At 34.6% G+C, this 12,127-nt stretch overlaps 3 protein-coding genes across 3 annotated transcripts; 2 read left to right on the top strand and 1 right to left on the bottom strand.

Annotated features, from left to right (window-relative positions):
- The first annotated feature begins 1,280 nt into the window (after positions 1–1,280).
- Positions 1,281–4,017, top strand: LOC145102379 (calcium-dependent protein kinase 4). Its single transcript, XM_079039766.1, has 7 exons — positions 1,281–1,959; positions 2,061–2,204; positions 2,338–2,490; positions 2,676–2,791; positions 2,882–3,049; positions 3,317–3,541; positions 3,763–4,017. Exons 1-7 carry the CDS (start codon positions 1,425–1,427, stop codon positions 3,886–3,888), a joined length of 1,467 nt encoding a protein of 488 aa, XP_078895892.1. The 5' UTR covers positions 1,281–1,424; the 3' UTR covers positions 3,889–4,017.
- A 613-nt stretch (positions 4,018–4,630) lies between these two features.
- Positions 4,631–8,256, top strand: LOC145102378 (RNA helicase family protein). The gene is made up of 12 exons (XM_079039765.1): positions 4,631–4,847; positions 4,934–4,980; positions 5,334–5,414; positions 5,527–5,743; positions 5,835–6,246; positions 6,334–6,537; positions 6,633–6,793; positions 6,897–7,082; positions 7,194–7,425; positions 7,494–7,693; positions 7,788–7,922; positions 8,031–8,256. The coding sequence occupies exons 1-12, from the start codon at positions 4,726–4,728 to the stop codon at positions 8,212–8,214; spliced, it is 2,181 nt and encodes a 726-aa protein (XP_078895891.1). The 5' UTR covers positions 4,631–4,725; the 3' UTR covers positions 8,215–8,256.
- Positions 8,257–10,082: 1,826 nt separating this feature from the next.
- LOC145102377 (uncharacterized) lies at positions 10,083–11,367 on the bottom strand. The gene is made up of 2 exons (XM_079039764.1): positions 11,047–11,367; positions 10,083–10,368 (listed from the first exon to the last, which is right to left on the bottom strand). The coding sequence occupies exons 1-2, from the start codon at positions 11,224–11,226 to the stop codon at positions 10,195–10,197; spliced, it is 354 nt and encodes a 117-aa protein (XP_078895890.1). The 5' UTR covers positions 11,227–11,367; the 3' UTR covers positions 10,083–10,194.
- Between the last annotated feature and the right edge of the window lie 760 nt (positions 11,368–12,127).

Here is a 12,127-nt window from a genome sequence, read left to right as displayed (position 1 = left end):
AATGAAATGAAAAATAGAGAAAAACATAAAAAAGGGTAAATTGGTATTAATACTTAATGTCTTATTGTTAACGATGTTAGCAAAAAAGGACCAACAATGTAACTGTTTAAACCATATGGATACAACCTATCAATTCTCCAAAGATTGGACCAAACCTACTATTTTTACCAAACCACAAGTACCATTTTTGTAATTTACTCAATAAAATATATACATTTTTGTAGACGTAGAAGTTCAAGACTCGAGAGAAAAAGAAAAAGGCCAGGGAGACGGCGTGTCAGCTCCGTCATAAAATCTTTCTTTGTCGCCCACTCCGATCATTATTCGATTAATTGTCAACGACAACAACAAGGGGAAGGATCGGAATTTCTCGTACAAAAAAATCATAATTCCTTTTCCATTCAAACACACCCATGCACCCAATAGTACATTCATAATCATTTCCTTCTTCTTCCTCCGACGTGATTGCCATTTTCATTTCCCTCGTTCAACCGGTAGTTTACTAGATCTGTACTCGCCTTTCCTCTTATTAATTACCCGTTACATGCATTCGTACACGTTCATTAATCAAATTTCAAGAATTTTTTTATATGATCTCTGTCAAGAATCAGTCCATGCGTCCTCCTCACGTGGGTTTTCCTCAATTAGGAAGATTCATAATGTGTTTAATGAATGATAGACTTTTCGTAATTTCAAGATTATTTCTCCTACCCGATCTCTTGCATATAATATAGCATTTTGAAGGCAATCAATTAGGGGTAGGGGTTTGCCTTTTAGATTGTTGATATCACAATTTTAGGATGTCTATGGCAAATTGGTAGTAAATTGCATTTGTTTTCAGTAACATCGATGAGAATAGCATGGTGTGTTGTGGCTAATTGGGCAAATTGGTAAAAAAAGTTATATTCCGTGCAGTAAATTTGATGAAAATAACATGTATTTTGTGGCTAATTGGGCAAATTGGTAGAAAAAAATGTTTATGTGCAACAAATTTGACGAGAATGGCTTGTATTTTCGCAAAATTGTTAGGCAATTATGTTCATTCGTAGTAAAATTAACAACAATAACATCTATATTGTGTCTAACTGGTTGAAAACTATGCTTACTTGCAGTAAATTTGATGAGGATAAAATGGGATGAGGAAGAAGCTGAAACTTTCATAACTATGGCAGAATCTCAATTGTTTTTATGGGCAATACATGTCGCGGATCTTTTGCAGTAAGAATCAATCAAAGCTCCAATAATCCCCAATCCCGATCAAGTTCCAAAGAAAACCCTTCTTTCCCTAAATCTAACACCTCCTCAAACCCTCAAAAATCGGGCATCCAAAGAGCTCCTGAAAAAAGGATTCTAATTCCAATTCCATTCTCAATCCCAATTCCAATTCCAATCCCACTTCTGAGTTTGTACTTAAAGAAACCACCATGAACCACCACAATACCAACCAGGCTTATTCTGTTCTTGGTCATAAAACTGCCAACATTCGGGATCTTTACACATTAGGTCAAAAGCTTGGTCAAGGTCAATTCGGCACAACCTATTTATGCACTGAGAATTCAACAAGTATAAACTACGCATGCAAGTCAATTTCAAAAAGGAAGTTGATTTGTAAAGAGGATGTGGAGGATGTTAGGAGGGAGATTCAAATAATGCACCATTTAACAGGGCACAAAAACATTGTAACAATAAAGGGAGCATATGAAGATACTTTGTATGTTCATATTGTAATGGAGCTTTGTAATGGCGGAGAATTGTTTGATCGGATTATTCAAAGAGGACAATATAGTGAAAGGAAAGCAGCTGAATTGACAAAGATCATTGTGGGTGTTGTTGAGGCATGTCATTCACTTGGTGTTATGCATAGAGATTTGAAACCAGAGAATTTCTTATTGATTAATAGGGATGATGATTTTTCACTCAAAGCAATTGATTTTGGACTCTCGGTTTTTTTCAAACCAGGTGAAGTTAATAGAAAGTATTACTTACAACTTACCCTAAGACCTTTAATTGATTGCTGACTTTTGTGTGTAATATTAAAATTAATGGGATGATTTTCTTAGGTCAAATTTTCAAAGATGTGGTTGGAAGCCCGTATTATGTTGCACCTGAGGTGCTTAAAAAGAGTTATGGTCCTGAAGCAGATGTGTGGACAGCTGGAGTCATACTTTATATACTTCTAAGTGGTGTACCTCCATTTTGGGCAGGTATGTTATGTAATATGATGTATTGTTGATTTTTTACTTAATGGGGAGAAAACTTAATCTGCTAAGTTATATATATGTGTGTGTTACTTTCCTAATTTAGTCCTAACTTTTTTATTTTTTATTTTTTGTGTAGAAACACAACAGGGGATATTTGATGCGGTGTTGAAGGCTCATATTGACTTTGAATCGGACCCATGGCCTCTTATATCAGATAGTGGAAAGGATCTTATACAGAAGATGTTATGCTCTCAACCTTCAAAGCGCTTAACAGCCCATCAAGTCCTATGTATGTTTACTTATCTTTCTTCCCACACACGTTGACAAGGGCATTTTCGTCTTTTACACAGACAAGAGACCGAGAAGGAGTCCCTCTTTTTTGTCTTTTATCCCATTAACATTAGTCTTATTCCCAATCCAATACACACAAAACAGTTTTCTGTTATGTTATTTTATGTTATGTAATTAGAACAGGTCATCCATGGATATGTGAAAATGGGGTTGCTCTAGATAGATCACTTGATCCTGCTGTTCTTTCTCGTTTGAAGCAGTTCTCAGCAATGAATAAGTTAAAGAAGATGGCTTTAAGGGTACATAATTTAATAATGTCTACTAATGAAATTAGATGTTATGATAAAAAAATAAATGAAAGTATGTTGCTTTTTCTTGTATGCTGACAGGTAATAGCTGAAAGTTTATCAGAAGAAGAGATTGCAGGTTTGAGGGAAATGTTCAAGTCAATGGATACAGATAATAGTGGTGCAATAACATTTGATGAACTCAAAGCTGGTTTAAAAAGGTTTGGTTCAACATTAAAGGATACAGAGATTCAAGATCTTATGGATGCAGTAAGATTAGTATTTATTTAATCACTCAATAAAGAAAGTTATAGAAATACCCATTTATTTGTTTTTAATAGCATTCTACTTCCATTTTTTTTGATTTTTTTCCTACTACAACATTTTACTTTGAAACAACCTATATCCCCTTATAGCAATGGCATACAAATACAAAGCAATATTCACTTTGGCCATATCATATTCATATGTAGTAAATTATGTTTATAAAATTTTCAAGATTATCTGATGTATGAGTTTATTATGATATGATTTCAGGCTGATGTGGACAATAGTGGCACAATAGATTATGGGGAATTTGTAACAGCAACCATGCATTTGAACAAATTGGATCGGGAGGAGCATCTTGTTGCAGCATTTAGGTATTTTGACAAGGATGGAAGTGGATATATTACAGTTGATGAGCTTCAACAAGCATGTATTGATCAAAATATGACTGATATTTTTGTGGAGGATATTATCAGGGAAGTCGATCAAGATAATGTAAGTCCAAAAAATCCAAATAACAAAATTGGTTTCTTTTTGGTTAAATTGTTTGTAGGGAATAACAACGTACTTTTCTTCTTTTACCAAAGATAATGTAACAAAAGATGTGAATGACCCTCTCTCATTTGTGCAAATGACGCGAATGCCCTTGTCTTGTTTTATTTTTTTTCATTGGAACATTAGAAAGAATTTGATAATTTTGTACAAATTTCTTTTAGGATGGGAGGATCGATTATGGGGAATTTGTGGCCATGATGACAAAAGGAAATGCAGGAATTGGAAGAAGAACAATGCGAAACAGTCTTAATATCAGTATGAGAGATGTACAACAAGGGGATCAATAGTATCTCCATATGTATATACACACATTAACTTTACAGATACCTTAAAATGTAATTGTTTAGTGATTGATTCAAGAATTGTTTACTAGTGTATCAAATGTGACTGAAAAGAAATTGATGAGTTGCAGGATAAAAAAAATTGATTTTGTATGCTACTTCAGCTATCAAGTCTAGTGCAAGTCTAGTGCAGATGTTTATATGTACATTCCTGGTGGATACACACAAAAACACACTACAGTTCTTCATAAACATGACAATGTATATTTACGAGTTGTTTTTATTCCTTCGATGGAAGTGTTTTTTTACAAAAGTATTTTTAATGAACATGTTATGTATCCAAAAGCTTTGTTTTTTTGTATCCCTAAGATTTTGATGAAAGTTTTATATCAAATTTTGGAAGTTAATGGAAATGAAAACGAATTATAGTCTTTATGCTGTCAAGAGGTTAACATGAAATGACTAAAATGCCCCTCGTGTGAGGATCATTAACGGAGCAACCAAAACGGTAACCGAGACATAGACTAAATGGGTTGTCCAAACATGCAATAGGGACCATTTGTGACAAACTCTAGAAACAGAGACTAAAACTGCAAAATCTACCAACCAAAGGGACTATTTCTGTAATCACTCTTTAAATAATCAGCATCTACTTCAAACACTCCCCTTGTTTAACCGGTTTAAAAGCTACGAATCAAACTTCAAACCTAATTGTTCCGTGTTTGTTGGGCCCGGTCTGCGACGTGTCCCGGTTTATAAAACCAAATTTAAACCCTTTGGCCGGCCCTCTTTCGGTGAGTCCCTCCGGCCTCCACTAAAACCCCTTATTCTCTCGCCTGGGAGATGCCTTCCATGGCTACCGGAGACAGAAGAAACTTCAATCCCAACAGCAATGGCACCAACAATCATCCTCAATTCGGACCTAAACTCCTTAACGGCGATCAGAAATCTGACTCTTTTGCCAGGTCCATTTCAAACTCTCACACAACCAAATACGCTTTATCTCTTTGTTAATTAACGCATTCGAAATGCTGAACTAATATTCTCTCAGGAGACAGAAGATTGAGCAACAGAGAAGATCTTTGCCTATTGCTTCAGGTACACCTGTTCGATACAGCACACTTGATATGGATATGCTCCGCTTTTAAATTTCTTTTGCCCCATAAAACAGTTTAAGTTCCTACTTGTTATTTGAAACCAAATTTGCTGTAATTGTGTTAATCAGTTTCTATTTGAAGTTGAATTAGTCTCTCATCTTGTAAACGTTTATGAAAAGTTGTCAATCGCACTGTAAGCTCGTTAGAGCTAACATCTCCTTACCAATTTTGTTTACTTAGTATGATTAAGACCTTATGCTAAAGATTTCCAGTTACTATTAGGATACCTTTTGTTCTTCTTATTGTTATGTACGTTAGAGGCTTTTCTCACTGATCAATTGGTAATTTGTTTAGTTGAGAAAAGACTTGTTGAAGAAGTCAGGAAAAATGATACCTTGATAATTGTTGGTGAAACCGGAAGCGGGAAGACCACACGTGAGTAATCTCTTCCATTCTAGGTGTTGTTTCTTGTTGACTTAATGAACTCAACAAGAACATGACTTAATCCATTAAGCTATATACGAGTGTTTCATTTTCATTCTGACAGAGTTGCCCCAGTACTTGTTCAATGGAGGGTTTTGTCGCGATGGAGGAACAATTGGAATCACTCAACCAAGACGTGTTGCTGCAGTAACTGTTGCAAAACGTGTAGCTGAAGAATGTGGTGTTGAGTTGGGCCAAAAAGTTGGGTACTCCATTAGGTTTGAAGACATGACCTCTACCTCGACAAGAATCAAATACATGACAGATGGATTGCTATTAAGGTTAGCATATAATCCTGCATTCTTGTTAACTAGAAAGCTAATGTAATCTAGTACCATATTAAGCTGATAAAGGCTACATGTATAATCACAGGGAAGCACTTTTGGACCCCTATCTCTCAAGATACTCAGTTATAGTTGTTGATGAAGCTCATGAGAGAACAGTCCAGACAGATGTGCTTTTAGGCTTGCTGAAAGATGTACAAAAGAAGAGATCTCAAAAAACTTTTAGTGAATCTAATAACAATGGAACACTGGTGAAGGAAGAAAATAATGGTGAAGGTGAAGGTAGCAGTGTTAGTGTTGTGAAGCCACAATTAGTAAGAAAGTTAAATCCATTAAAGTTAATCATCATGTCTGCTAGTTTGGATGCACGAGGGTTTTCAGAGTATTTTGGTGGTGCAAAAGCTGTTCATGTTCAGGGGCGGCAGTTTCCAGTGGATATTCTGTACACCACCCAACCTGAGACAGATTGTTTGGATGCAGCTTTGGTTACAATATTTCAGGTTTTTTCTTTTTTCTTGAAACTAGTAACAGGAGTTGATACTTGTTATTTTTGTTAGCTTTTGACAACTTCATTTTGTTTTTATTAGATACATTTGGAGGAGGGGCCCGGTGATATACTTGTATTTTTGTCTGGTCAAGAAGAGATTGAGTCTATTGAGGGTCTTGTGCGTGAGAATCTTAAGAAACTACCTGAAGCCAATCAGAAAGTCTTAATCTTGCCATTGTTCTCTTCTCTTCCATCAGAGAAGCAAATGAAGGTTTTTGCTCCTGCTCCTGTTGGATTCAGAAAGGTACACTACACTCTATAAAACTGGTTTTGTTTTGCTTTTTCTTTACACAAATAATTACTTTCCTGAAGTTGAATTGTTGTGTTTGTTACTGGTAGGTAATACTGGCAACTAACATTGCTGAAACATCTGTGACAATACCTGGAATTAAATATGTTATTGATCCTGGATTGGTGAAAGTGAGGAGTTACTCTCCTGATAGTGGCATTGAGTCTCTAATTGTTGTTAAAACTTCAAAAGCTCAAGCTCTTCAAAGAAGGTAAGCACATTGATTTCACATCTACATCTATAGAGACCAAATATAACAATAAAGAAAAAAGATGGAAATGTGATTGGAATTTAAATTTTTTCTAATGTTGCAGTGGGCGTGCAGGGCGTGAAGGAGCTGGGAAATGCTTTCGTCTTTATCCAGAGAGCAGATTTGAGGGACTTGATGATTCCACAATACCAGAGATCAAAAGATGCAACCTTTCTAATGTTATTTTGCAGCTTAGTGCTCTTGGTGTTGATGATATACTTGGGTTTGACTTCATGGAGAAACCAGATAGGTAAATGCTATGAACAAGTGAAAGTACATATTAGTATTGTTTTGTTACTTGTTAGATAACTGGATTTAGGTGAAGATATTGTTATTACTTGTTATTGATTGATGAATGCAGGATGGCTGTGATTAGATCACTGGAGTTATTATACTTGCTAGGTGCTTTAACAGATGAAAAGAAATTATCAGATCCAATTGGACACCAAATGGCACGTCTTCCATTAGAACCAAATGATTCAAAGGCTCTTATTCTAGCTTCTCAGTTTGATTGTTTGGAAGAAATGTTGATAGTTGTTGCAATGCTATCAGTTGAATCCATCTTTTATGCTCCTCGTGACAAGTTAGAAGAGGTATTATTGCATACATTACACCATTTTAAATTTCATTATTTTAACGGATTTTTATTTTGTTTTTCCAGTCGCGAACAGTTATTAAATCATTCTCGAGCCCTGAGGGAGACCATATTACTTTACTTAATGTTTATCGTGCGTCTCTTGAGTTTTTAGAGAAGAACAAAATGGAGAATAGTAAAGAAAAAGCTGAAAAGAATCTGAGGAAATGGTGCAAGGATAACTTTGTTAATAGTCGTTCCTTAAAGCATGCTCGTGACATTTACAAGTAACTAAATTCTCTTTTTTATATGTTTTTTTTTTGTCTTCCAAAAATACCCTTATGTATTATAATAAATATATAATTTGGTGGGATGTTGCAGTCAAATCCGGGAAAATGTAGAACGGATGGGGCTTAAGATAAGTTCATGTGGAGATGACATGGTTCCACTTCGTAGATGTCTTGCTGCTTCTTATTTCCTGAATGCAGCCCTGAAGCAACCTGATGGAACCTACAGGTATTATTTATTATTTAATTAATAATAATAATATTACCATTTTTTTATAAAGTTAATTTGACTAGAAATGAATCAAGTGTTTAATGATGGATGGAATGGGAAATACAGGGTTTTGGCAAATGGTCAGATTGCGGAGATTCACCCGACTTCTGTTCTACGACGTGCAAAATCAGAGTGCATAATATTTTACAATCTTGTTCAAACAACGCGTAATTATGTGCGCAATGTTACTAGAATTGATTATTTGTGGTTGGCAGAACTTGCCCCTCAATGTTACGCCTTGAAGGACTAGACCCATGCCATAATAATATTAACACATTCTGACATTGTTAAATTGTGCTTACTAATTAAGGTTGCGTTTGATACTCCATAGGATAGGAGGGGTTTTTTTTTTTTTTTTTTTTTTCTTGATGAGGGTATTCATGTCTGTGCGCTTTGTTCCTTGTAATTTATCAACAACATATTTGTTCAAGGGTTGTTTTCTTCTAATGTTTTAGAAGAAAACAACCCTTGAGCAAATATTTGGGGTATGTAAGCAAAGAAACAAACACAACTATGTAAATTATAATAATCAGAACTAAATTACAAGATGACAATTTATATTGCTAAATTAATAGTTTAGTGGTCAAGTTAATGAACCATTGAAAATACACCCTCACCACTACTTGATCATGAAAAATGTTTTCATAGATCGTCAAAAAAAGGAAAATTGTGGGGGGGTTTTTGGGATTTGCTTGTTAAAAACAACATACATTTTTTTTTTCATTTTATTATTATTATAAAAATATTTATGGGGTACAAAATATCAACTTATCTATCTGGTACTAAAATGCAATAAGTTGATGGTAAGTTATTTTTTTGCTACCTAAACATTCAAAGTGTTAAATAACAGTATGAAGCTACAATAAACTAATAAGTTAAATTGAAACTACTTATGCAAATATACTTTTGAGCGATACCAAACCATAATAAACTAATTTATACAAGTGTAAATGTCATTGTAACCCAACCAACTATCAGGTTCTATTTTAAATGGTCTCATGTTATTTTTTGGTACTTAAAAGACATAAAGTTCATTTTTACCTGCTAAAAAGGGACATTGACCTGTAATTACCGGTCATAACGTGTTGTGGTATACCATGTGCATTTTCATCATCAGGCTTTGACACTGACAAGACGTCGACATGGCTTTTCTATTGTTATTAGGTTTTTAAAATCTTAAAAATTTTCAATTATTATTACATGATTTTTTAAATATTAAAACTACGAATTCGAAGAATATGAAAATAGTTCTTGAAGAGCATTCATCAACTACCACCTAGAACCACCACTGTCAACCACCATGTGCCACCAGCAACCCACTACCACCATGAATAGAGAGAAGTGCAAGCTCTTAGAATCCAAAGTCCACATAACCAACAAATCCAAACTACAATTGCAATAACAACATATGCATCCGTAACTACATCTAATCGTTCATCAGGTCGTCCGGGATCTTGATAAAAAATTTAAACAGAAAAACATTAAATAACTTGAAATTGTGAGCAAAACCCAAATCGGAAACAAACCCATGGATCAGAAATCGGAACATTCTTTGTATGTCACCACCAGACATATCTAGAAAGCTCTACTCTCTTTGCTTCGATGGAAAAAGCAACAAATATCTAATTAGAAATATCTAATTTTCGACAACGTTGATGATTTCATCTACGTACTTTTAAATTTTAAAAAAAAAATCCCCATAAAGAGCTCACGAAAAGCCTCAAAGCGATTCCTCTTCCTCACTCTTTATACTTCAGTGGAATCTTCCGACAATTGCCTCATAATCAGATATATCTCTGAAATCTAAGTATCTTCGTAAGTGAACACCACCGGCGTCAGCTTGTGGTGATGCTATTCGGTTGGATTCGAGCATCCTGGTCAAGAGCTATGATAGAGCCGGTATTATATATGGTTCTTATAGTAGAGTTGGGCGATGGTGAATGATGAAATGTGGTTGGGTGTGTAGAGAAAAAACCATTTGAGTACAGTGACACTGTGAAAGTAAATAAAATTGATAACATTGCAAAAGTAGAATTGTTGTTTTGGAATCTATGATGATAACTTTGCTTACATCTTGTTCATTTCCCAAAGTTCCAAGACTTTTTTCATTCGTAAGAGTGAGTCAAATTAGCATATTAGATTTGATAAAACACGAGACGTATGGTTAAATAATCAAATTTGTACTACATATACATAACCAATGACCCTAAGAAGATATAAAAAAATGATGTCACTTTTTGGCCTTTGAGAACCTTAGGCATCGGTATTTCTCACCACTTACAGTAATTTCAAGGGCCCCATCTTGATTATCTTGATTGGATGCTGTTCCCATCAACACACTCTTCTCTTTCTCCAGGTTCTCTCTCTCCATCTTCAATCTCGCTTCTTGTCTAGCAATTTCTGCCTGAAACCAATAATTCATCAACATACTGAACCTAATGCTTTGTATCAAGACTTTAATGCAAGATATACCAACTTACTTTTATTGATTTTGTTTATTATAGCATCATAATTTCCTAGATAAGCAAAAAATTGGAAGTACAATGCTATGATTGGGTAGGTTTTTCAGAGTACAATGCCTTAATAAGATAAAAAGTGAGAGTACCAATGTTGTGTAATTGTAATAAAAAGAAATGAAAAAGTGGGATGCTATGATACACAACAAAAAATGACAGTATGTTGCCATTTCTGGCTTTTAGCCCTTTAAAGAAATAGGTGAAAATCAGCTATATGTTTGTTATATATTGAGGAATTCCATGGATTCTAGGATGGAATGTTGAAATCCATTGGCCAAAGGAAAGGAATTCATCTTCAACTAAACTGTAAACTGACCCCAATTGTGTTCCTCAAATTTTACCCCTGTATCATCTTCTAAATCACCTCCTCATATATCAGATACAGTAATCATCTATGAAGAAAATCGAGTTTCATTCATTGAATTCTACCACAGTTTAATTTTAGTTACAATACTAATAAATCTATTCCAAGGGTAGGGTTTAGACAATTACTTGATAAATCTGAATATTAATTTGAAACAAGCAAGATTAAGATGATGAACGACAATTAAAGAAGGAAACCGGACCTCGCGACGAGAGAGTTCGGCTTTCCAGGCTGCTTCACGTTCGGCTACCTCCCGCTCACGCTCTTCAATGTAACTCTGCATCTCTCTCTCCTTCATGATTCTGTCTTGTATGTCTGCATCCAAAGCTTGCTTCAGTTCCTCTACGAATTTGTCCACCACCGTTTTTATCCTCAACGACATCTTCAACGATGATCTCTCGCTCGCTCAATACTTGATTGTTACAACAGCTGGTGACGAAAAATGAATTCCAAGTATTAGAACACAATCCTGATTTTGATTGAAGATTGGATTGATACTGTTTGTAGAGAATCAGCAGGTTGTGATGATGACGATTCGAAGATTCAATGGCAGGAGCTTAGCATACACCGCAAGTTTGGAATTTGGAGGAGCCAAGAAATGCTTGAATTGGCAAGGAAGCCAAAGGGGGAAATGAGACTATGAGAAATTCCTCTTTTACACATTACCACCTCCTACTTAATTTTATTTATAACTGAATCCCTAATCTATAAATATTGTTACCAGAGAAGTGGTCTCGTTCACTTATTTGTGCAGTCATTATGTGATACCAAATAATCAAAATCAAATAAATTAGTATATACATATATAAAATTCGCAAAAGATATTTTTTAATGTGTTATTGTTTAAAACCTATATGCAACGTTTTCTTTATATATTTGTGTGTTATAGTTCTTTACGTCTTTCTATATGTTGGAGTCCTGTATCTCTCCATAAAAGCTCATTTGGAGAGTTACTATGAAACTATACATATATCTTACAATATTCACACTTTCATCCGCTTAACACATCATTCTCTAATCTTATCGAGCATCCGTTCTAAGAGGAGTGTTAGTGTATGGTGCTATATTGTCCATTATTTATATATATATATATATATATATATATATATATATATATATATATATATATATATATATATATATATATATATATATATATATATATATGAGTTGGCATCCGTACCTTCATTGCTTAACACATATTTGCATGATTTCATTGAGCCTATTTTAGAGAGTTAATATGGGAACAAGAGAGATGTGAAAAGATAGCATGAGTTTGTTAA

Source organism: Lactuca serriola, chromosome 4 (genome assembly GCF_051521515.1).
Source record: "Lactuca serriola cultivar US96UC23 chromosome 4, Lser_US96UC23_V15, whole genome shotgun sequence".
In the NCBI taxonomy this organism is placed as follows: Eukaryota; Viridiplantae; Streptophyta; class Magnoliopsida; order Asterales; family Asteraceae; genus Lactuca; species Lactuca serriola.
Note: the sequence above shows the minus strand (reverse complement) of the source record. Positions and strands in the feature narration are given on the sequence as shown.

Excerpts from the sequence above, each read along its gene's own strand:
- LOC145102378 (XM_079039765.1), top strand. The coding sequence starts at position 4,726 with ATGCCTTCCATGGCTACCGGAGACAGAAGAAACTTCAATCCCAACAGC. Across the intron at positions 6,794-6,896 it reads GCTCAAGCTCTTCAAAGAAG|TGGGCGTGCAGGGCGTGAAG; the intron begins GTAAGCACATTG and ends CTAATGTTGCAG. Across the intron at positions 7,694-7,787 it reads CATGCTCGTGACATTTACAA|TCAAATCCGGGAAAATGTAG; the intron begins GTAACTAAATTC and ends GGGATGTTGCAG.
- LOC145102379 (XM_079039766.1), top strand. The coding sequence starts at position 1,425 with ATGAACCACCACAATACCAACCAGGCTTATTCTGTTCTTGGTCATAAA. Across the intron at positions 2,792-2,881 it reads TAAAGAAGATGGCTTTAAGG|GTAATAGCTGAAAGTTTATC; the intron begins GTACATAATTTA and ends GTATGCTGACAG. Across the intron at positions 3,050-3,316 it reads TTCAAGATCTTATGGATGCA|GCTGATGTGGACAATAGTGG; the intron begins GTAAGATTAGTA and ends ATATGATTTCAG.
- LOC145102377 (XM_079039764.1), bottom strand. The coding sequence starts at position 11,226 with ATGTCGTTGAGGATAAAAACGGTGGTGGACAAATTCGTAGAGGAACTG. Across the intron at positions 10,369-11,046 it reads CCGAACTCTCTCGTCGCGAG|GCAGAAATTGCTAGACAAGA; the intron begins GTCCGGTTTCCT and ends TATTGGTTTCAG.